Here is a 26,857-nt window from a genome sequence, read left to right on the forward strand (position 1 = left end):
TTTTTAAACCTCTGCATGTCCAATTCCTGTTCTTCCATCAAGGCAAAGCTGAAATCAAATGTCATCATCATTAAGGAACTTTTAACTCTATTAAACAGATATGTTTTTGTACATTTGTGCTGCTGTAACAAAATACCACAGACTGGGTAACTTACAGATAACAGAAATTTATTTCTCTAGAGGCTGGAAGTCTGAGATCAGAGTGCGAGCATGGCCTGGTGAGGGCTGTCTTCTGGGGTGCAGACATATTGTATTTTCACATGGCAGAGGGTGCTAGGGATCTCTCTAGAGCCTCTTTTATAAGGGACTTATCTCATTCATAAGGGTTCCAGCTTTGGGACCTAAGCACCTCCCAACTGTCACCTCCCAACACTGTCATCTTTGGGGGTTAGGATTTCAACATATGAATTTAGGGGACTCAAACATTCAATCATAGAAAGATGTATCTAACCATTCTTTGGAACTCAATGTTACTATACATGTTTTATGAAAGGTACCAAACCTGACTTTAAAAATATAGACTTTTATATATAGAGAGAGATGTATATATATGTATATCAGTTTTTCTGTTAGTTATATCTTTCTTGAAGACAGACTGTCCTGCTGGTCCCCTTCAGATACTAGTTGAATACCTTAGAGCTATAAATTCTAAAAAATAAAATAAAAAATACAATAAAGCATTTTCATCCAGTCAATTAAGAGTTTAGTATAAATGCATTGTGACAATAAAAGGTAGTGCTAAGAAAAATTACAGTCTAGTTGTAGTAATTACATTTTCTTGCTTAGGTGAAAACTGTTCTTAATGCATTTTAATGTTTCCACATTTGATTCATATTTTACTTTTTCTTTTGTAAAATCTGATAAAATAGTTTCCTCTGACATGTGACACAGCATGTACTTATTCTAAGTATCATTCAGTTCAGTAAAGAGATTTTTCCATTGACAAAATAGTTGAGGAAAATGGAGAAAGAAATTTGGCCATATATGTTTTGGAAATGAAAATATTTCAGCCCTGTATCATTTTTCACTTATATGGTTAACTTTATTCACATTTTCAGTTTGGTTTAGTTGACTTTGGTCTATAATTTATTATATTATTTGAATAATGCTTTTTTTCTCTTTTTTAAATGATAATTTCCTCCTAGTATTTCACATTCAACTTTTTTTGTTCATTGCATAATTTTAGAAGTTTTCTTTTTTTTAAAATTTAGTCTCTTTATACAGATTGCTCTTCATTTTTGTTGCATAGTTCATTTAGTCTCTTTATACAGATTGCTCTTCATTTTTGTTGCATAGTTACACTTCACTTCCTATGAGGGTTTGCGTAATTTTTTGCTACAAGTTGTTATCATTCTTCTCATTTCTAACTTCATCATATTTTCCTTATTATTAAAGACTTTATACATTTGTATATGATAAACTAAAAATAAAATTGTTTAAATTATTCTTTAAGTTATTTTAAGTTTGTATTGGTTGAAAACCAATTCTTTGGGCTGTACAGATAACAATTTTCCTTTTTCCCATGTTTTAGTCTGCTCTTCATTTTATATACTTTACATGGAAGTTATCATTTAACCTTTTAAACAATTGAACCTCATTCTTTTTTTCTCATCTTTGAAATAACAGATATTGAGGTGCACCTACCTAACTTCATTCACTGGAGATAATTGCTCACAATTACAGAATTAATTAGGGGAAATCAGAACACAGTATAGATAATACATATTTTTCTATGTGTATATGTGATATAGATACATTTATTATGTACATAAATATTTATTAGGCTTATATTTATTTTTAATTATCTGAATCCACAATTCCAATTACTTAAAGTGAAACTAGCTGAATTAATATTCTTAGAATTGAATGGAAGAATAGGGAGTTTAAATGAAGCTGTAAAAATTAGTTTTATTCACTCTGAAAACATTTATTTAACACCAACTAGCTGTCAAAATCATATTATTATAAGTATATAAAAACATTTTTAGTATATTCTTGACTATGAGAGGAGAAGGATATGTTTGCAAGGATATGGTTATAGTGGCTTGGAATTTAAAGAGATATTTTTATGAATCTAGTCAAATGAGATAGTTCATGTTTCCAAGCTTCTCCTTTTAATTCTCAGTTTTCTAATCAGTTTTTAAAAATTATGACACTGATTAATATAACATGATAGGAAAAAAATCATGTTCTGATTATACACATCTCTATAACTGTTTGGGAGAGAAAATACTCTTTTTTATGCTGTTGATATATGGGTGGGAGTGAAGAGGATGAGGACAGTTTTCCTCCTCCAACATGAATCAGCTGACAGCCTATCGTAGAGGTTTATTCAACTTAAGTCTTGATTCTCTACGCCAGAGTATTGACTGAGGGCTTTCTTGTGTTCCAATCTCTTCTATGTGGAAGGTTAATATTTATTACTTCTCATTAAGTGTTGATGTAGAAAACCCTTTGACTGAAGTCATCTGATGTGTTTTCTAACTGTTCCTTCAAGGAAACTGTTCACAGACTCTCAGTGTGGCATCTGATATGAGCATCACATTTATTCTGATCAGTCTTTTATCATCATTACCCAAGCTAATGATGATCTTCACTTGGCATGTGGAAGCATGTGGTAATAATACCCACTAGAGATCAGTGTAGTGCGGGTAGAGACAGATAACCTTTGTCAGGCCTATGCCCCCTTTCATCATGAAGTAGGAAAAAAAAGATTTATATCCCTAGCCCCTGATGATTTTCATGGGTTCTTGTGTTTCAGTAGCTTCTCCCACTCCCATATCAGGCCTTATGTTGTATTTGTCTTACGTGGGAAACCATAGATAATAATTAGCAGAGACACATGAGTATTACTTCAGTAAAGCACATCACAACTAACACCAGAAGTATCCTTCCTCCAGTATGTCATTTGAATTTTAAAAGTCACCATTATTATATCAAACCATGTCAATTTATGAAGCACCTGACTTTCTCTTTATTGGCTTTCTGTTTATCTGAAGCTTTAAAATCAGTGGTTGATACATTTGCATTAAGATAAGCAACTGACTCACTCAAAAAGCAGCTACAAAAATCAAATAGATTGATTAGTTGTGTCCAGTAAGCATTGCCTGTGTTGACCATTAATTTATTTCTATCTCAGTTTCTCAAGAGAAACTCAGTGTTCCTTCATATTCCAGCCTCTCTTCAAAGAATGTTTATGACATACTTAAATTTACTGACCGGTAGGCAGTTTAGAAATTGTTGTCTACATCTGGACTTCTTACAAGCTTGGCAGTAGTGGTTCATTTTTGAATGAGAGGTGATTTCACTAAAGGTCATTTTGGCTGTCAAATGAAGACCATAAGCACTGACATTAGTGTCAGTATATCTTTGTTAACCTGATAACACAGCTGTCTAAGACACCTTCCTAACCTGAGAAATCCATCCATGATCCAACAGGCTTCAGGAGTGCCAAGGTCAACTGGAAAACAAACAGAGCTAGTACTGTTGAAAAGAGACCAAGTTTAGACTTCCACATTAAGGAATGGCAAGGGCAAGTATTACATGATTCAAGATGGCTTTAAGAGATTGAGAGAGGAGCCAGCTGGCTGACCAAGCTCAGATGTAGTCACTTGACAAGGTTACATAAGCAGAGACAGTTCACAATTTTACTGATTCTTCTAAGAGAACTCTTTATTATGGAAATAATATTAGTATTTTTGAGACTTACTTTTTGTTGGTTTATACCAAGCAGCCCAGGGACAAGTTCACTTCTCCACTGAGAAGAAACTGTTGGGCTATTTAGTTTATAATCTCACTGAGGTTGTATTGTTGTTTACTTTTGTTTGTTTTGTTGTTTTAAGATAAAAAAACATTTAATGCCTTTCTGAAGGCAGAGAAGAATCCTATGGCTTGATTGAAGTAATTTCTTATGAATAAAAATTCAAATACTCATGGAAGGCCTTGGGATGTGTTTCAGAGTTGACATTTTAGGCCTGTGAGGGAAGACCTAAAATCATCTTCGTTGGAGGGCTCTTCTATTTGAAAGATACGCGAGGAGCCTGATATTCCTACTTCCCCAAGAAATGATGAAGACCATTAAATAATGTGTTCAAAATGTTAGACGTTTAATTATATTAGCCATAGTATGTACACTCGCTTTTCTCCTACCATTACAGTGTTCAGTATCAGTGTCTTGAGTGATCTAATAATGTTTATGAAATTTCCTGAAGAGACAGTGTTTCTCTGGATTCCATCCATAGGTTAAGAAATCCAAATTACTTTGTAACGTTTCACAGAATGTTTCTAACAAACTCTACTGTGTAAGGGTTCCATGTGTCCTTTGGACTTATTCAGAAAATTTGTAGTGAACGACCAATAGGTTCCAGACTTTTTATAAATGCTAGAGATAACATCAGCAGAAGTAGAAAAATACACCAGAGAAATAAATAAGATATATACAACGTATGGTAGTGATAAGTGAAAAATAAACTCGGGAAGGTGTACCGAGAGTGTAGGGGCTTGTAGTTTTTTACAAGATAAAGTGGTAAGAGAAGTCCTCACCAGAACGGTGACATCCAAATAACACCCAAAAGGAGGTCAGCATGTCAAGTCGGCCATTCTGAAATATGATGATTATTCTAGGAAGAAGGAAGAGCCTCTGAGATGGCAGCTTACTTGGCTTGTTCACAGAACAATAAGAAGACCAGTATGTGTGGAGCAAGATAAACAAGGGTGGGAGTAGTAAGGAGATGAAGGAAACGAGGTCAAAGAGTAATGAGAATACACATCAGGTAGGGCTTTATAAACCATTTTAAAGGCTTTGACTTTCCCTCTGATTGAAATGGGAACCCTTTGAGGAACTGGACAGAAGACTTGCTTGATCTGCCTTAACATTGTAAGGATATGACTGGCTATTGTGTTGCCATAGACTCAGGAAGAGGAGGGCATAGGTGGAGACAGAGAAACCAGTTGGAAGGCAGTTGTAATGATCCGGTTGAGATGTGATGGCAGCTTGGGGCAGGATGGTAGTAGGAGTCACTGATGTGTTTGACATCAGAGTCAAAGAGATTTGTTGACACGATGAATGTAAGGCAGCAAAAAGGAGAAGTTGGAGGTTTGCAAATTTTCCCTATTCCCTAATTAGCACGAAAGCTACTCTGAATATGATTATAGAGCTAAACTCTTTCAACGCTAATTTTACATGGACTTTTATTATTAATTTTATATGTTAAAGGTATTGTGATTCCAGTCAATTAGTATGTATTTACCAAAAACTCACCAATCCTAGCACAAGCAGAGATGCATTGTTCCAAAAAGTGGTAGTGAACAAGTTTCTTTTACCTCGAGAATCTTATTTTCCTGACTGTAGAGAAGAAATGTGAAAGGAACTGGTTCAGTGACCATGATCTAGTCACTAAGGAAATGTGTGATTGTTTGGCTCCAGGGGTCAGTCAGGGAGCCAATGAGCTTGAGGTCACAGGTGCTCTTTGTATGAGGCTGTGAGCTTTGCATGTTCCACTCCAGAGAATCTATTTCTGACCTCATACATCCACTTCAAAAAAGCATGCCCTTGCTCACAAGGGAAGTCTATAACACTGTATGGAGAGGTCAATCCAGATCCATCATCATTGCTAGAAGAACAACTCACAGCATTTCCTTTATTTACCAACAGTGAAAGCAAATAGCATTGTTGTCATATTTAGACAACACATTATGACTAAGGAAATCAAGAATACAAATGCTCAGTGGACTATGTTGTCCTCAAAAAATGAAGTGATATAGTTACTGAATCATATACGGGTTACTAAAAAATACTTTAGGCAAGCAATTTTTAAAATTGTAAAGATGCATTAAAAATATAGGAATAACTTTTAATAAGTAATGCAAAATTATTTTTAAAAAAGTGACTCTTTTACTGAACTCACTTTCCTCTCTGTTTTATTCCAGAACCTACAGATAGGCCGCCTTTGCTGTTAATTGCAAATTCTGAAACAATTGGGGTTTTCTATCTTAATGGAAGTAAAATGGCAACCCTGAGCTCAATCAATGGAAATGAAATTCATACTCTGGATTTTATTTACAATGAAGATATGATTTGTTGGATTGAATCGAGACAATCTTCAAATCAGCTCAAATGTATCCAGATAACAAAAACAGGAAAATTAACAGATGAATGGACAATCAGTATTCTTCAATCCTTTCACAGTGAGTTTCGATTTATATTATATGCCACCCTTTAAGGATTTCATTTGCAGACCAGTAGACGGGATTCTTAGATTTTCTAGCATAGAAAATGGCTTTTGGAAAGCTATATATGCAAATGTGAATGCATTTAAATAAGTGTATTCCCTACGTGTTTTGCATATACACACATATACACATAGAATTGCACTGTTTATGTAAGCAGTACATTGAAGGGTTAATTTTAATTCTTTCTTTAATGCTTATTGCAGTATCACCTAGATGAGAACTGTGGTTTTTCACTGAATGATAGTTCACAATGTGATAGTGAAGGTGGGATTAAAAAACAACAACAACAAAAAACAAGAAACAGATTTGATAATTATAAGCTCATCAACTGTAGTGTTTGTTAAAATACCTTGAAAACTATTAGTTTTATGCTAATTGGTAACAACTACCTGTGTTTGTTGACTTTTTTCCTAGTAAATCAGAGTTTTTATATATCTTCTTCCAAAAGAGTAATTTGTAATTTGTGATTCACTTGATTTCTCATGTCGGAAATTCACAAACTATTAACTGTCTTTCTCTTTCTGTATATCACATTGTCACATGCACATACATTCCCCCCCTCACTATTCTGCTCTCTACCCATCCCACATGAGAGTATAAAAATTTATTTGTGCTTGCCTGGGGAAACTGTATGCATGAGAATTTCAAGATGTATTCATTTATTTTATGATTTACAGAAAAAACTTATTCTTACAAATGCTACTAATATAAAACTTGGTAGAAAAATGAAGGAAATGTACAATCAAGTTAAGAAGAAAAAAAAAGAGTGCTGTGATAGAATAAATTTAGTTTTCAGATGTTGAATGGTGATTTGAATTCAGTAATCATATTTTATTGATGTTTGTGATGTACAGTTTCAGGGACTGGTTATTGATCCTTATTAAATGTAAGAAAATAGTACTATGTAATGTTTGATAATTATGATTAGATTGAATAAAAACAGTGGTAAAGATTGTAAGAAAAATGGAATATGAAGTGAACAGAAGTAAATGTTTAACAAATAGAATCCAACATTTTTAAGATTTTCTTAACATAAGTAAAACAATTGATAAGGTCATTTATTGTGACAGTGGACCAAAAATGCCTAGTGAAAACAGTGGACACTGTCTATTTCAAGGATTCCATGGAGAAATGATAATTCATAATAAACAGTAAATAACTAGTGGTAGTAGCACAAGGAATGTTTCTATGTGATTTGAATATTTCAGACATTGTCTCAGCCAGCAATTGAAAATCATTTGAACAAAAGACTCTGGTTTCTGCCATGTTAGTGATTACCTCAACTAATCCAAATGTATTTGTCCCTAGCAAATGGAATACTGGCAGTCAAATAGCTAGAATATTCACTAAGTCATCAGGTAAAATTATTTTCCAAGGTTACTTAAGCAACTTTTTTTCTATATTTAATATGCCCTAATAATAGTAGTAATCCTTTCTTTAATATGTATTTTTAAACAACTTTAATAGTACATCTCAGATTGGTCAAGCAACTCTACATTAGAATATTTGTAGAAAATAATCCAGAATTTAGATTTCATGTGATTTATAAACAATTCTTGGCAAATCTAGAAAAATAGAGATTGACTTTGTTAGGTAGTTCACTAAAATGATGAACAGACATTCATTTTGAACTATACAAAATTAATGCAATGGAAACATCTTAATTAGAATAAATAGTTGTTAATGAAGTCAGATTTAAGCCATGCAATTCCAGTCACTTTAGAAAGAAGTGATTAAATGTGTGGAAGTAATACAGTGATGGGAGTGGGACAGAGGTGTGAGCTGGGCTGGGCTCCTCTGTCATTGCTTGTAAGCCATGTATTTTATCAACATGTCACAGAACAGCTTCCAATGGGCTCTGCATTCACCATGACAATTTGTGAGTTGATAATGAAGTTTGAATATTCTTTGCATATGTAATTACCTAAAATCTCTGTTGTACCATATAAGCAAAAATAATGAACTGATGGGAGTATGCCTGAATACCTGTCACTAGCCACTGTTCCAGAGATTATCTCTTTAGGTTTTCCTCCCTCATTATCTTTAGATACTTTTCTCTGAATTTACCTGAATAAAACATTCTTTTTTGGAAAAAAATAAAACTTTTATTTTTCAAAGTATTACTATGAGGAGAATCATTACAGGTCAAACCGACTTGAATTTAAAATTTACATAATATTTTAGTAAACATCTTATTGCAATATTAAAATTTTTATTGCATATCTCATCTCACTGGATACCCACCACATCTCTGTGGAGTATGCAGGAGAGATACTCTTCCCATTTTATAATAGACACAAGTTTAACTACAGAACTAAGATGTGTTAGGCAATACTGAATGGCTAAAAAGAAGGCAGAGATAGGACATCTAAATCCTATGTTCTTTCTTCTACATTAACAAAGGCAAATACAGGTCCCTTCAAAGAATTTCCCAAGTCTAGCACAAATAATCATATCTACAACTTATTAAATGTGCTAAAAGACTACATGCAATAGGGAGGCATTATTAGTCCCCTTATGCTGAAGGGAAAAATCGAGACTCTGAATTTGGGCCAGACTTCTTAGCCTTCACTACACCACACTGCCCCAGTGGTCTCAACTTTTGTTTTTCATTTCAGACAACCGAAACAATCAGGTACACTAACATTAGTAACAGTGGCTCACAAAGACAATGTCTACATGGGAGAGAGGTGTAAGAATCTTGGAAGGGGGTGGACAAGATGAGTTGTACCAAGGCCATGTCATTTGAAAAGGCCCAACACATGATTCTGATACGGCCACCTAGGGAGGCCTACCTTTAATACTGAGAATCATGTCTAAGCAATATTGTGAGAGAATGAGGAAGGCTGATAATAATGTGCTCAATAAACTATATTGACAAAAGGAACATTGGGGAAAATGCTAGAGATTATATTTTGAATTGAATTCATTCTTCTTTATAAAGATACTTGATATTTATTAGCTAGTATTTTTGCCTGAAAGTTACAAAATACTAGATTTTGAAGAAAATTTTGGAATTAAGTGTTTTGTAAGCAAAATTTGTTCTCCAGGGATTCACACAAAGTACATTTACGGCAACTAATTATTTCTCCCACGTTTTTCTCGGGGAGTACTGTGGTAGGAACACAGATACCTAAAATCAGCAAAAATGATGGGATCCCTAACAGTAGTGATGCCCAGCTATTTTCCTCAGGACAAAGTGCACAAAGATGATTGAGACAGATAGGATTATTTTCTGGGTGTATCTCTTATTAAGAAAGATGATTCAGGACCAGTTGTTCTCTTCCAGGTATATAGTAGATACTTTCATTCTGTTTTTATGTATATTCAGTATTCTGCAAAATTTGAGTATCACTTATTAGGATACTGATTTAGACTTAACCAGCTTGTCTTCATCCATTCATGGGCTCAGCTACAGTCTAGCAGAGCGTGCCAGACCCAAAAACTATAAAGGATTGCTTATTCTTTATACACTTTGCTTCTGAATTAGCCCCATTCACTGGCTTTTATCTTTCTTTTATTTGGTCTGTTTCGATATCAACTTAACTCATTTTCCATTTGAACCTCTGCCTTGATCCTTGATTGGATAATTTTTGGATTCACTTTACCCATGTCTTTTCTCAATCCTGCTTCTTTCTGTTGAGTTAGCAATTCTCTAATAATCATATAATATTAATAGATGACATTTATGAATGTTTATTTTGTGCATTAACAATTATACACATATACCTCTCTACTATCACAAAAATTATATATGTATACTGTATAAAATAGTTTATAGATAAGACAATGAGCTTAAATAAATGAAATACTTCTTTAATTTAAAGGAAACCTTGACCTCTTAATCTCAATAGATACTGAGTAATAGCCTTTCTTAATTGTGCAGTATTCCCTATTTGCTTCTACCCAGCCTGGGAATTTCATAGCCTTCAGTGCTTCACAGGTATCCTCCATCAAGTTATGACTGGACAAAAATGACTAGACTGTGTCCCTACTGTAAATATAAGCATAGCAAGCATAGTCTTGGGACAAAATAATCAACCTATAAGAGCAGAAATGCTAGATTCAAATAGTGTCAGCTCACAGTGAGTCTGCACTTTAGAAGATGATCATGGAACTTTGCAGCAACACCCTAAGATTACACAGTATCACGTAATGGTATAATCATCATAGAAACTTGGCATGCAGTATTTAAGCATGTGACTTGTAAATAAAGTATTTTTATGACCTTTCCTCTGCAATTATCTTTCTCCATATGATTGGAGAAAAGTCATTCACATTGTTTTAACTTGCCTTCATATGATCACTAGTGAAGTTGTCCACTCCATTGTGGACTTATATGTTCACGTCAGTCTCGACAGATCTGCTTGAGTGATTATAATGCTCCATTGCTTAAAGTTAAAATACAAAATATTCAGTGGCTTCCCATTTATCTAAGGAAAAAAATGAAACTTCATTTTACGGCTTCTCTGCAGGCCTCTACCTTGCCTCTCCCCACTCAAATCACATGTTCCACCTAAAAAAAAAATACTAGCACTTCCTTTAATGCACTTTGTTTTCTCATTTCCATATGTGTTTGTATCTGCTGGTTCTTCACCATAGGCCATAGTTGTCATTTCCTATAACCAAGTGTCTCTTTCTTACTCATGTTTTAAGGTATAATATCCTTTCCAAAAGTTTTTCTTTTCAGCTTAGCAGCCCTTCCTATGTGATCCTGGGACATCGTAGTACAAATGCATTATATTTTATTTGTGTGTTTACCTGTCAGATTCCCAAATAAAGGGTAACTACTTTAAGTTTAGGATGTGTGTTTTATTCATCTTTGAATCAGATTTCAGCAAAATGCCTATCTGTTCTAGAATAAACATAGGTAACAAGTAAAAGATGAGGGTGGAGAATTAGAGGGGAGAAGGGTAAGACCAACTTCTGGAGAGACCATGCCAAATCACTACTAGAGACATGGAGAAAACCAGTCTGCATTATTGCTAAGTAAGTTCTTTTCTGTGTCTAGATAATAGCCTCACATGTTAATCTTGGTGTCCTTGAGATACAGGTCTGTTCAGCAACTATTGGCCTTTATTTGGGTTCAATCTCTGACTTCCCCAGGGTCAGTAAATTTGCCTATAGATTCATTTTGGAACCTAACCTTGATGACAATGGAAAAAACTTGATCTAGATCTGTTTGAGTCTTCCCACCCCCCAAAGCAGTTGTAATTAAACAGTATTGGAGCCAAAGGTCTTAAAATAGAGGTCAGTTAATTCTTAGCACAGTAATGAAACAGAACAACACAGCTTGGAATCTTAACCTTTCTCCTCCCCTCAGTCTGATTAGACATTTTCTTAAGAAGGAGGTTCTACTATCTTATATTTAGGTCCTTAGATGCGTAAAACAGTAGATGTGCTTCCCATCTCAATCCTGTATACTTAGTTATTATCAAGGCCCCAAATGTTTTTGGGGTAAGAAGTAAAGAGCAAAGTCAGGATGTTCTTTGTATCTCTCAACCTCTGAGAAGCCCTGTTAGTTACCTCCAACCTAGAAATGTATGCATTTAATTCTTTGTGAGAGATGAAGTATATTCAGCAATTAATCAATTTTGGTTTTAGCATTTCATTAGAGAAAGTTCAAAAATTGAACTCTGAGCTCAGGAGAAGAGGAAATGGTGATGACCATCCTAATCTTATAAATTACTGAGATTTTTTATTAAATAAAATGAAAATGAGAGACATAAAGGAAATGAAAGAAAATAAAAGAATATTTTCTGATCTAGATTTCCCACTCCAAAAAAAAAAGTCATGGTGTTGTTGTTGTTGTTTTAGCTGTGTAGAATCCAGACTTTTTGATCAGCATATTTTGTGGACATCTAAATTTTGCACAAAAATCTTGGCTATAGAAACTAGTTTTATATTATTCCCTAAGAAACATCTGAGAAGAATCCAAAACACATCATCCATATAAGAAGGATATTATAAGTATTTATTCTCAGAGATACATTTTTATTTAACTGCTGTTTGATAAGCAAATGGATGTTTTATTAAACTCTTTATACTTCTTAAAAGCTCCTCATCTTTTATTTAGCATATTTATATGGAAACATAAAAATGACTTTTTCTGAGACATGGCTGCTGTGTGTGTGCGTGCATGCATGTGTAGCTAGTTATTACAACACATGCTTGCGGGGATCTGGAATTTTTACAAAGTGATCAGACCATCCACTGAGAACTCAAAAAAAAAAAACGACAGTTAAAATTAGCAAAGATGTTGATCTGAGGACATATTTCCAAAGAATATTTTAAATTCTCCTGATACCATATGCTCAATGTTGTAGGCATTGTATTAAATTATTCCTTAATTTTTTATATTAACATTACATAAATTTATACTTTGGAATAAGTAACCTGTTCTAATTGACAATCAGTACAAAACCATAAAATGCCATCCTGAATGCCTAGAAAAGAAAAAAAATTTTAAAAGTCTGCGTACTCTGTTACTCTACAAATTGGTCTTTATTGTTAGTTCAGTTGCCAGGCTGGAAATAACTCAATTACTATTTTATTGTCATTTGGCGACATACTTGAAATTAACCGAAGCAGAAATTAGAGATGTGCTAAGCTTCAATTGTTCATATTCATTTTTTCTATGAATTTGATAAAATATATTTCACATACACACTAAATATAAATATACTCCCCTCCAAATTTTGTTGTTTGCCATGTAGAACTTTTAAATCATTATTCTCATAGTATGCTTTGTCTAGATTCACATTTCTGTTTGTTTTATTAATGGATTTTAATTATCACATTTCTGTTTATTTTATTAATGGATTTTAATTATCAAAGTGGAAATTTCTTCATGATCCCATTACAGCGCCATATACCAGGTAGAACATAATGTTTAGCAGTTTACTTTATCTACCAACCTGAAACTTGGAAAGTAAGATGCTCTTTTCATCGTGAATAACTCATGAAATATATTTGAAATCCATGATGTATACTCACTCTAACTGGTGTTTCTGTCTTGGTAAACTTTATCTTGGTAGAAGAGAGAAGGAAGTAAGGGAAGAAGAGAAAAGATATGGAAAAAAAAAGAAATTATTACTTTTTTGACAAGTAGACTAGTAAAATAATTTCTGACTTAATATGTATTTGATAATTTTTCACTTTAAATATAATACTGTCATAGTGTATTTTCCTTACTTTTATTTTGTTTTGCTTTTTCTTAAGGGATTTATGCCAAGTAAAATGAGCATTTTTTTCTCATATTTCTCGGCCATCAGAAGATTTTAATCTTGTAAAGACATTTACAATATATTAGGAATTTATCAAATCTAAAGACAGCAGTAGGAGCCAAATTAGGCAAGGTAATAAAACTGGCATGTATAGGATTTCAGTTTTTCAATAAGATTCTTGTTTTCTTTCTTTTTTTTTTTTTTTTTCAGGCTGTAATGTCCTGTGACTTACAGATTTGCTGTAACACTGGGCTTTGTATTTTCCTCACCATGGTATTTGGGATGAGTTGATATGGTCCTAGCTCTGTCATTAACTAGCTGTGGGACCTTAAACAAATAATTTTAAAATGAAATCACTTGTTCACATAATAGCTGGAATCCCTCTCAGATCTAAACATACTTTCCCCTTCCATTCCCTTCTGTTTGATATTCTTGTAATTTGCAGTACGCCTGTGTCTTTGTGTGCACGTGTGTCTACCTCTCGTCTACTTTTTTTTTTCCTCTCACCTAATTACTCACAATAGGTATATTTTAATCATTGTATAGTACCATTCTCTAAGATATGTTCCTTGGGACACAAGTTTTCCCAGACATTCTTAGAAAAAATGAGTTTGTGCTCAAATGAGTTTAGGAAATTTTGCATCTGTATACCCTTATTGGAGATTTATATGTATATTATTAGCCTATTAAAGATTCTGAGGAGTCCTTCTGTAAAGTACCTATTTTACTTTGTTTAGCTCAGGATTTCCTTAATTTCTTTGAGTAGTGAACATTTTATTGGTATTTTTGTGGGTATGTCTGTGAGTGCATTTCTATGGGTGCTTGTTTCTAATGACATGAATATGTTTATGTGTCTACTACATATTAACACTCTAAATATCTAGTGTTTTATATTATCTACTTTGAGAAATATTGTTTTGGAGGTCTTATGGAATATCACTCATATTGTATCCTCCTACCACTTTTTACTGTCTCTGTGGCTAAACCTGTAAGGGTGGTGTTTACAAGGAGATATAGAGAATTACTGTAAGAGCAGTTTTCTAGCTATCCCTTCCCAAGAGCCCAACTACTTTTAGTTTGTACCCAGAGGGTTATGAGAGTTACAGGATCCATATACCACAAGCCCTGAGACTGTGGTGACAAAACCAGAGACCATTTCAGAACTGGAGCTTAGAGGAATTAGTTATGCAGCAAAGATTTGGTCATGTGTGAATTTCATGACAGGAAAGAGCCTAGCTAAAAGATGACTGTAGTTGATAATGGTAACAAAGAGTGTGTTCTGGAACTAACTTAGTATTGCAGCCAGTGTCAAGTAATTCCAATTTAATTATAACAATTTTTCCATGAGCTGGATAAATGTATGGTGACAGAAACTCTTAATGGTAGAAGAACAGTGTCAAATGATGAGATGGTCATGTAGATGGTGAAGGATTTTTTAAATGATTATGAAATATAAATCCAGATTAAAATATATGTATATTTTAAATATGTATATGTATATATGTATATTAAAATATTCTGTAAGTCTTTGTCATCTTTTTTTTTTTTTTTTTTTTTTTTGGCTGAGTTGAGTCTTCGTTGCTGTGTGTGGGCTTTCTCTGGTTGCGGCGAGGGGGGGCTACTCCTCGTTGCGGTGCGCGGGCTTCTCATTGCGGTGGCTTCTCTTGTTGCGGGGCACAGGCTCTAGGCGTGCGGGTTTCAGTAGTTGCGGCATGCAGGCTCAGTAGTTGTGGCTCACGGGCCCAGTTGCTCCGCGGCATGTGGGATCTTCCCAGACGAGGGATCGAACCCGTGTCCCCTGCATTGGCAGGCGGATTCTTAACCACTGCGCCATCAGGGAAGTCCAGTCTTTGTCATCTTAATGACAACATTTACTTGGTAAAGTTATGTAAAGTCTCTTGGCAACTTTTGTTGTTTTAATGTGAGAATTAATCTGTATCATTTTAATCTCCCTGTTTTAAGGTATTAGTGAAGAGATCTATCTATCAAGTCCAATTATTCAGTCCAGTTTCACTAAGAAAAAGCAGGTAGTTATACAGTATATCCAAAACTGAATGGTAGGGAAAGGCCTATGTACTACTAATCAACAATGAGACTAATTTTCAAACAAATCTATGGTTTAAAACATGTCTGACAAGTGTACTAGAGAGTACATACATAAGAATAACATAAAAGAAATATTACTTTTTTGTGTGTGACGGTCATAAGAATAACATTATTATTCTTATAACCGAAGAAGATTCTTTTTAAAATTTTTATGTTGTTGGGAGATTCTATTTTGTTTAATGAAAATAACAACAGCAACAGAAACCTTGTGGCTTGATAGAACAGTTCAGCTTGTCTGAGCTGGTCAGAATAACTTAGTATCCATATGAAACACCTCACTTGGCCTTAAGACTTAGTTTGGTTATTTGTGTTATTTAAAAATATTTTGTTAAATTTTTTGGAGTCATGAGAGGTGAATGAATTCAAAATTATTATAAAATTTTAGAGCTTTGAGGATTTGATTTGTAAGAAGGGTATAACTTGAGTAAATTAGAACTATCATAGTTACCGCTATAAAAATTTTGAACTTGAAGGGGTACATTATAATTGTGATTACTTATGCACAACGCCACTGGCAATTACATCAGGTATTTAGATAATCTGTGCAAAAAGATGTTTGTTCCTAAAATGAAGATAATTGAGACAACATGTTGCTAATGTATGAAGTATGCAAATGATCATCTCAGTGTTACATTCCATTCTATATGTTTAGTCTGAGCTTTTGTTTCTGAGACTCTCAGTTAATGTCGTTCTTCCTATGTCCATGGGATGATATTCACACAATATACATGGAGTATCAAGGTAATTATTTTGATAAATTCAAGCTGAATCATTTGTGTTTTTCAAATTTATTCTCTTGAATTATGGGAATTTAATTATTTTTTGTAGTTCATATTGAATGTTGTACCTGATTTATTTCTAAGCACATTATATAATGTTAAAAGTATTGAAAGATGACTCTAGTCATATATATATATATATATATATATATATATATATATATATATATATTTATATATACAACAAATACTTAACTTTATTAGAGCTTTTTGTCGAGCCTTTAACAAGGCATTACTTTAAGATTAATAATATTGATATTTTGGCATGGCCATAGATCAAGTGGTATTAATATGTGAAAACCAAAGTTTTAAAATATGTATATTTTTCAATTCAAAATTGTACCTAAGATAAGATGGGGGTTGAGCTATTACGTAATGTATATGCCTTATATACACCTCTTAAATTCTTACATACACCTTTTAAATTCTTATAAATATGAGTTATTTCAGAATTTACTGTTGCAGTTATTTAATTTAGTGTATGTGGATTTCAATGTGAGTTAAATATTCTATAGTTCTGAATGCTGTGAACTGTATCTTTCACCCTAAAATTCATATGTTGAATCCCTAATCCCCAATATGATAGGATTTGGAGGTAGGGCTTTTGAGAGAGATTTAGGTTAAAGTCGTGGTAGTAGAGCTCCTATGACGTGATTAATACCCTTGTAAGAATAAGACGTGGCCAGAGTTCTCTCTCTCTCTTCCATGTGAGGTTACACCAGAAGGTGGCTACCTGAACCAGGAAGAGTCCTCACCAGACATAGAATCTGCTGACACCTTGATCTTGGACTTCTCAGCCTCCCAAGCTGTGGGAAACAGATGTTTATTGTTTAAGACACCCAGTTTATGGTATTTTGTTATAGCCTGAACTGACAGGCTGTTATATTTAAAATGAAAAGAGAAGACATTCTTCTTTCATTCTAAAAATATATTTCTTTCCTAATGTACCCATCTGGAGTGTCATGGGACAAATCCCCAGAAAAATAACACTCTGCCTCCATTTGTATAAATCTTAGGTTAGCTGTAGAATAAAATGTCTGGGGTGGAGAACTGTTAATTCCTCATTGCTGGACTAGCTTAAATCCTCATTTCTTCTGTGTCATTCCTCAATTCAGAGATGCCCTAATACCTTTCAGGATGCCTCAATGTGACTCCTAGAAATAATTTCCTCTCATGTCAAACAAATTAATCACTTGGTGACTGGTTTTTATCATTGGATTTGACTCTTAAAAAAGAAAAAGCAATCCAAAGGCATTAATTGATTTTTATTACGTATGTGTCTCCACAGAACTCATACCATTTCATTACCATTATGCAACTGACCCTAACAGTAGAGTAAGTTTAATATCTGAAATGTTTGCCAATAGCAAACATGGCTGAGGAAGCATCCTACAAATATTTGGTCTTTGGGCTTCTCAATTGATACTTCTTTTACCAGGCCCAGTGCAAGTGATAACATTGGTTTAACTGAACCTTGCTTTAATAACAGAATTAATCCACTAAAACTACATCAATACACACTCTTCTTCACTTATTGTACACTGGAGCTCATACCTAGGGGAAACATCATTTTCTACTTGTTGTGCTTCAGATTCTGGGTCTATAACTTGGGTAGGTTAAGAGATATGACAACTATGAATAATAAACAATAAAATATAGTATATATTATATAAGATGTTATATAATAATTGAATAATATAAATATATAATAATAAGAATCAGTTAATTAAAATTCTGTTTTTTTAGAGACATGATCAAAAGGTGAAAGGTAGTCTAAAATAATCTAATATGTGCCAACAGAAGTAGTCTAGATAACTGGTAGTCTCAGAGACAAATCAGGGCCAAGGTGTCAGTAAATTCTTACTTAAAGGACAGGAATAAGAGCCACAAAGTTACATGACTCTGATGGTCACAAAATGATTCTTGGTATGAATAGAAAAGAAAGAAGGACTCTAGAAGTCAAGATGTGGCAGTTTTAATGCAAAAGTGGATGTGGTGCTATTTTATCCTCGGTACAACATTGTCTGTTCATTCTTCTGATCTTTGCTCTATTATCTCTTCTTAGTCACTCAGGCTCACCAATCACCATTATTCTTCCACACTGTTATATGTCACTCTCATCCCTCGTACTACTGTTCCACACCCTGGGTCTTCATACCTTCAGATTATTAACGGCCTAATTGCCCTTTCTTAAAATTACTCCTCCACATTAAATGATACCTCTCCTTCTTGTATACATCTTTCCTAGGTAAAGGATAGTGACTTGCCAAATTTGAGCTCACAGGTAAAATCAAGGAAAATAACCACAGCTGATTAAAGAACAAAGGAGCTGTGACTTAAGATGACTCCTACACTGACTGATGTCGAGGTGGAGGCACGATTTTAGGCAAGAGGTTCTTGAGCAAAGGTTACTTGGAATAGAAGAGCCATATTGATTTGAAAATATTTATTGGACACTTACCATGGGCTAAACACAATTCTAGGCTTTGGTACTATAGCAGTGAACGAGCCATACAGTATCCCTGATCACATGGGGCTTATTCTAGTGTGGGGAGATGGTGAACTACTAAATAATTAATTAATTTTGATCAATATGACTGCTCCAAAAAAAAAAATTAAATGATGGCAATGATATTGACTGGTGGGAATGAGTCATTGTGCCTGTTGGGGGATGTGGGGTTGGGGTGGGGGGGCGTGGTCTTCTCAATATCCACTGGTCAAGGGAGACCTTTCTGAGAAGTAACATTTGAGCAGATACCGGAATAAGCAAAAGGGCAAGCCATGCACATTCATATACTCTTTTTTCTTGTACATCAGGTACAGATGTCCTAAGGAGGAAGCTTTCTTTGCAATTCAGGAAAAATTAAGGATGTCGGTTTAGCTGGAGTGAAGTGAGCAAGGAAGATATGAGTTAAAAGGGAGGTTTAGAAGCCTTGTAAGCCACATTGAAGACTTTGAAGTTTATGCTAAATGTGGGGGAAGTCATTAGAGATTTTTCAGAAGAGGACTGATATTTTGGAAAACAAGAATACAGACTCAAAATTTAGAGAAAAACCTGTTGTTTACTAAAACTGTGCAGAAGAAACAATAACATAATGGAAGTTGGCAGCCCACTACACCTCATTTCCTGGGTGGCCTTCCTGGAAAATGTTACAGAGAGAAACACTCTGTAGAGTTTTGACTTAAAATTGAGCTACAGTTTAGTAAACTTAGGTATTTAAGAAAATATCAGTGATGCTACCAAATGTAAAATAGATAGCTAGTGGGAAGCAGCCGCATAGCACAGGGAGATCAGCTCGGTGCTTTGTGACCACCTAGAGGGGTGGGATAGGGAGGGTGGGAGGGAGGGAGACGCAAGAGGGAAGAGATATGGGGACGTATGTATATGTATAACTGATTCAGTTTGTTATAAAGCAGAAACTAACACACACACACACACACACACAAAATATCAGTGATGTGCTTTTGAAAACATTCATACAGGAGAGTAAATCCCAAGAGTCCATCAGTTTGTTAAGACTTTTCTTAGCTGGCAGTCAAATGTAACATAGACTATAAAGAATGGTGTTTTCTTTTTTGCTGACATGATATAATTTGTGTTTTACAATGATCACTTTGGGTGCTCTGTGAAGATTGTTATAGTGCATCTAGAAGGGAAGCAGAGAGTCCAATTAAGTTATTGTAGCATCCAGGGGAGAGAAAGTAATGTCTTGAGCAAGGAAAGTAAGAGCAGAGATGGAAAGAAGTGGACAGTTTCAGATGAAGGCCTTAAGATTGCCTGATAGATTTAATATGGGGTGAAGTGAGAAGAGATAAAAATAGAATGAAGGATGAATCCATTTGAGTTACGGGTTGAAAATAATATTTTGCCTAGTGGGAAGAAGACACTTCTGTGTAAACTGTTTTTGTTTTTTTGTTATATTGAGAGAATAATAACACTGGAATATTTTCTAAGTGCGTCCGCCATAGGAAATGATTGACTTGTAGCTTGGGATAGAGGAAGGAATTGAGAAATAGTGGAACAGGGAAGTTACAGATACCTGATACTGCTCACCATACCATGTCAGAAACACCTCCTTTGCCTTTTTTCATAAAGACATATACACAGATTGTATGTAGAACTTGTGACTACTCCTATCAAAAACTGATACTCACTTTGACTACATTTCATGTATTTAAGAAACTGGAACAGAGATAGGAAGAGGCAACCTTTCCTTAAAGGAAAAGAAAAGGGCTCTGTAACATGCCACAGATTCTGTTCCTGATTAAGGGTGTAACTGACCACCATACACCCAAATTGAACTTCTTTTTTTTTTTGCATTTTCAAAAGCAGCTTTATTGTAGTATAGTTTACATATCATAAAATTTCATCTGGTTTAAGTATACAATTCAATGCTTTTTAGTAAATTTACAAAGTTGTGCAAGCATCACTACAATTCAGTTTTTTTTAAGATTTTTAGAAATTTCACGTAATGTCTGAAACATTTATATTAACATATTTCCATACAAATAACCCAAAGAAAGTTTAGTATTAGTTGGTTTTTTGTTTGTTTGTTTGTTTTTTTATACAGCAGGTTCTTATTAGGCATCAATTTTATACACATCAGTGTATACATGTCAATCCCAATCGCCCAGTTCAGCACACCACCATCCCCACCCCACCACGGTTTTCCCCCCTTGGTGTCCATATGTTTGTTCTCTACATCTGTGTCTCAACTTCTGCCCTGCAGACCGGTTCATCTGTACCATTTTTCTAGGTTCCACATACATGTGTTAATATACGACATTTGTTTTTCTCTTTCTGACTACTTCACTCTGTATGACAGTCTCTAGATCCATCCACGTCTCTACAAATGACTCAATTTCATTCCTTTTTATGGCTGAGTAATATTCCATTGTATATATGTACTACATCTTCTTTATCCATTCGTCTGTCGATGGGCATTTAGGTTGCTTCCATGACCTGGCTATTGTAAATAGTGCTGCAATGAACATTGGGGTGCATGTGTCTTTTTGAATTATGGTTTTTCCAGCGTATGTGCCCGGTAGTGGGATTGCTGGATCATATGGTAATTCTATTTTTAGTTTTTTAAGGAACCTCCATACTGTTCTCCATAGTGTCTGTATCAATTTACATTCCCACCAACAGTGCAAGAGGGTTCCCTTTTCACCACACCCTCTCCAGCATTTGTTGTTTGTAGATTTTCTGATGATGCCCATTCTAACTGGCGTGAGGTGATACCTCATTGTAGTTTTGATTTGCATTTCTCTAATAATTAGTGATGTTGAGCAGCTTTTCATGTGCTTCTTGGCCATCTGTATGTCTTCTTTGGAGAAATGTCTATTTAGGTCTTCTGCCCATTTTTGGATTGGCTTGTTTGTTTCTTTAATATTGAGCTGCATGAGCTGTTTATATATTTTGGAGATTAATCCTTTGTCCGTTGATTCATTTGCAAATATTTTCTCCCATTCTGAGGGTTGTCTTTTCGTCTTGTTTATGGTTTCCTTTGCTGTGCAAAAGCTTTGAAGTTTCATTAGGTGCCATTTGTTTATTTTTGTTTTTATTTCCATTACTCTAGGAGGTGGATCAAAAAAAGATCTTGCTGTGATTTATGTCAACGGGTGTTCTTCCTATGTTTTCCTCTAAGAGTTTTATAGTGTCCGGTCTTACATTTAGGTCTTGAATCCATTTTGAGTTTATTTTTGTGTATGGTGTTAGGGAGTGTCCTAATTTCATTCTTTTACATGTAGCTGTCCAGTTTTCCCAGCACCACTTATTGAAGACACTGTCTTTTCTCCATTGTATATCTTTGCCTCCTTTGTCATAGATTAGTTGACCATAGGTGCATGGGTTTATCTCTGGGCTTTCTATCTTGTTCCATTGATCTATGTTTCTGTTTTTGTGCCAGTACTATATTGTCTTGATTACTGTAGCTTTGTAATATAGTCTGAAGTCAGGGAGTCTGATTCCTCCAGCTCCGTTTTTTTCCCTCAAGACTGCTTTGGCTATTCGGGGTCTTTTGTGTCTCCATACAAATTTTAAGATGATTTGTTCTAGTTCCGTAAAAAATACCATTGGTAATTTGATAGGGATTGCATTGAATCTGTAGATTCCTTCGGGTAGTATAGTCATTTTCACAATATTGATTCTTCCAGTCCAAGACCATGGTATATCTCTCCATCTGTTGGTATCATCTTTAATTTCTTTCATCAGTGTCTTATACTTTTCTGCGTACAGGTCTTTTGTTTCCCTAGGTAGGCTTATTCCTAGGTATTTTATTCTTTTTGTTGCAATGGTAAATGGGAGTGTTTCCATAATTTCTCTTTCAGATTTTAATCATTAATGTAAAGGAATGCAAGAGATTTCTGTGCATTAATTTTATATCCTGCAACTTTACCAAATTCATTGATTAGCTCTAGGAATTTTCTGGTGGCATTTTTAAGGTTCTCTATGTATAGTATCATGTCATCTGCAAACACTGACAGTTTTACTTCTTCTTTTCCAATTTGTATTCATTTTATTTCTTTTTCTTCTCTGATTGCCCTGGCTAGGGCTTCCAAAACTATGTTGAATAATAGTGGTGAGAGTGCACATCCTTGTCTCGTTCCTGATCTTAGAGGAAATGCTTCCAGTTTTTCACCATTGAGAATGATGTTTGCTGTGGGTTTGTTGTATATGGCCTTTATTATTTTGAGGTAGCTTCCCTCTAAGCCCACTTTCTGGAGAGTTTTTATCATAAATGGGTGTTGAATTTTGTCAAAAGCTTTTTCTGCATCGATTGAGATGATCATATGGTTCTTATTCTTCAATTTGTTAATATGGTGTATCACATTGATTGATTTGCGTATATTGAAGAATCCTTGCATCCCTGGGATAAATCCCACTTGATCGTGGTGTATGATCCTTTTAATGTGTTGTTGGATTCTGTTTGCTAGTATTTTGTTGAGGATTTTTGCATCTATATTCATCAGTGATATTGGTCTGTAATTTTCTTTTTTTGTAGTGTCTTTGTCTGGTTTTGGTATCAGGGTGATGGTGGCCTCATAGAATGAGTTTGGGAGTGTTCCTTCCTCTGCAATTTTTTGGAAGAGTTTGAGAAGGATGGGTGTTAGCTCTTCTCTAAATGTTTGATAAAATTCACCTGTGAAGTCATCTGTTCCTGGACTTTTGTTTGTTGGAAGATTTTTAATCACAGTTTCAATTTAATTACTTGTGACTGGTCTGTTCATATTTTCTGTTTCTTCCTGGTTCAGTATTGGAAGGTTGTACCTTTCTAAGAAGTTGTTCATTTCTTCCAGGTTGTCCATTTTTTTGGGATAGAGTTGCTTGTAGTAGTCTCTTAGGATGCTCTGTATTTCTGCGGTGTCTGTTGTAACTTCTCCTTTTTCATTTCTAAGTTTATTTATTTGAGTCCTCTCCCTCTTTTTCTTGATGACTCTGGCTAACGGTTTATCAATTTTGTTTATCTTCTCAAAGAACCAGCTTTTAGTTTTATTGCTCTTTGCTATTGTTTTCTTTGTTTCTATTTCATCTATTTTTGCTCTGATCTTTATGATTTCTTTCCTTCTACTAACTTTGGGTTTTGTTTGTTCTTCTTTCTCTAGTTCCTTTAGGTGTAAGGTTAGATTGTTTACTTGAGATTTTTCTTGTTTCTTGAGGTAGGCTTGTATAGCTATAAACTTCCCTCTTAGAACTGCTTTTGCTGCATCCCATAGGTTTTGGATCATCGTGTTTTCATTGTCATTTGTCTCTAGGTATTTTTTGATTTCCTCTTTGATTTCTTCAGTGATCTCTTGGTTATTGAGTAACGTATTGTTTAGCCTCCATATGTTTGTGTTTTTTACCTTTTTTTCCCTGTAATTGATTTCTGATCTCATAGCATTGTGGTCAGAAAAGATGCTTGTTATGATTTCAATTTTCTTAAATTTACTGAGGCTTGATTTCTGACCCAAGATGTGATCTATCCTGGAGAATGTTCCATGCACACTTGAGAAGAAAGTGTAATCTGATGTTTTTGGATGGAATGTCCTATATATATCAATTAAATCCATCTGGTCTATTGTGTCATTTAAAGCTTCTGTTTCCTTATTTATTTTCATTTTGGGTGATCTGTCCGTTGGTTTAAGTGAGGTGTTAAAGTCCCCCACTATTATTGTGTTACTGTCGATTTCCTCTTTTATAGCTGTTAGCAGTTGCCTTATGTATTGAGGTGCTCCTATGTTGGGTGCATATATATTTATAATTGTTATATCTTCTTGTTGGAGTGAGCCCTTGATCATTATGTAGTATCCTTCCTTGTCTCTTGTAACGTTCTTTATTTTAAAGTCTATTTTATCTGATATGAGTATTGCTACTCCAACTTTCTTTTGATTTCCATTTGCATGGAATATCTTTTCCATCCCCTCACTTTCAGTCTGTATGTGTCCTTAGGTGTGAAGTGGGTCTCTCGTAGACGGCATATATATGGGTCTTGTTTTTGCATCCATTCAGCAAGCCTGTGTCTTTTGGTTGGAGCATTTAATCCATTCACGTTTAAGGTAATTATTGATATGTATGTTCCTATGACCATTTTCTTAATTGTTTTGGGTTTGTTTTTGTAGATCCTTTTCTTCTCTTGTGTTTCCCACTTAGAGAGGTTCCTTTAGCATTTGTTGTAGAGCTGGTTTGGTGGTGCTGAATTCTCTTAGCTTTTGCTTGTCTGTAAAGCTTTTGATTTCTCCATCGAATCTGAATGAGATCCTTGCTGGGTAGAGTAATCTTGGTTGTAGGTTCTTCCCTTTCATCCCTTTAAGTCACTCCCTTCTGGCTTGTAGAGTTTCTGCTGAGAAATCAGCTGTTAAGCTTATGGGAGTTCCCTTTTATGTTATTTGTCGTTTTTCCCTTGCTGCTTTCAATAATTTTTCTTTGTCTTTAACTTTTGCCAATTTGATTACTATGTGTCTTGGTGTGTTTCTCCTTGGGCTTATCCTGTATGGGACTCACTGCGCTTCCTGGACTTGGGTGGCTGTTTCCTTTCCCATGGTAGGGAAGTTTTCGACTATAATCTCTTCAAATATTTTCTAGGGTCCTTTCTCTCTCTCTTCTCCTTCTGGGACCCCTATAATACGAATGTTGTTGCGTTTAATGTTGTCCCAGAGGTCTCTTGGGCTGTCTTCATTTCTTTTCATTCTTTTTTCTTTATTCTGTTCCACAGCAGTGAATTCCACCGTTCTGTATTCCAGGTCACGTATCCTTTCTTCTGCCTCAGTTATTCTGCTATTGGTTCCTTCTAGTGTAGTTTTCATTTCAGTTATTGTATTGGTCATCTCTGTTTGTTTGTTCTTTAATTCTTCTAGGTCTTTGTTAAGCATTTCTTGCATCTTCTCGGTCTTTGCCTCCATTCTTTTTCCAAGGTCCTGGATCATCTTCACTATCATTATTCTGAATTCTTTTTCTGGAAAGTTGCCTATCTCCACTTCATTTAGTTGTTTTTCTGGGGTTTTATCTTGTTCCTTCATCTGGTACATAGCCCTCTGCCTTTTCATCTTGTCTGTCTTTCTGTGAATGTGGTTTTTGTTCCACCGGCTGCAGGATTGTAGTTCTTCTTGCTTCTGCTTCCGAACTTCTTTGATACCATTTTAATTATTATACCAAGCAGACAGAGACTTTGCTTGCTCGATTCAGTTTATTTAGTATAATCTAGGGATAAAGTAAGTATATGCTTCTTGATTGTGGTGACATATAAAAATAAATGCAATTACATCATCTCATCATTCAGTGGGATTTTGAAATGTTCTAGCAAAGAAATGTGGTATAAAACTGAAATGTTAATTTCCCACCTAAAACAAGAGACATATAAATCAGGGAAAACAAAATAGTTTCTTTATAATCTCATCATTTTTTAAATTTCATTTTTCCCTGCTCTTCTCTGTATTTACATTAGAAACACTATAACTCTCTTCAGTGAAGGCAACATCACAGCTTCAGGGACAATACTTGAACGGAAGTAAAATTGTTAAGTTAAAACATTCATAAGATACGAAAAGAACAAAAATGTGTATAAGAGCAATATGTATTTGGAAAATTTATGGTTTTTTTGGTGTCTTCAAAATTTCTATCATTCTTGGCTCTTTCACCTAAGCTAGAATATGACTTAAATACAGTCCTTTAAATATGATTATATATTTAATGATGACAAAGGAAATATGGTGAGTGTATGCCGCATAATCTCACCATTGCTCTGATATTCTTTGAAGCCACAGTATCTCTGCTGGAAGTTGCAGGATCTTCCTGACTGGTCATCTGCTTTCAGATTTTCCCCCTTTCATCCACATAGCACCCAGAATTGTCTTTTAAAAAGTGCTAAACAGCTGTCTAACTTCCTCCCTTGAAACTGTCCCCAGGGACTTTCTGTTAAACACTGCAGATTGAGCAAAAGTGTTTATATTATATCTGTTCTTTTCTGGAGTTCCATTGTAAATACAGCTTTTTTTTTTTTTTTTTTTTTTAAAGTTTTTAATTGTATTAACCCAAAA

The 26,857-nt window shown here is 34.6% G+C and overlaps 1 protein-coding gene across 1 annotated transcript in view; it reads left to right on the forward strand.

Moving 5' to 3' along the window:
• LRP1B (LDL receptor related protein 1B) overlaps positions 1–26,857 on the forward strand; it is a 1,676,205-nt gene that overhangs the window by 687,370 nt on the left and 961,978 nt on the right. The window contains exon 7 of the mRNA XM_068543688.1: positions 5,929–6,186. Within this exon, the coding sequence (XP_068399789.1) occupies positions 5,929–6,186 (258 nt within the window). The remainder of the gene's footprint in view (positions 1–5,928; positions 6,187–26,857) is intronic.

Source organism: Eschrichtius robustus, chromosome 5, assembly GCF_028021215.1.
Source record: "Eschrichtius robustus isolate mEscRob2 chromosome 5, mEscRob2.pri, whole genome shotgun sequence".
NCBI lineage: Eukaryota > Metazoa > Chordata > Mammalia > Artiodactyla > Eschrichtiidae > Eschrichtius > Eschrichtius robustus.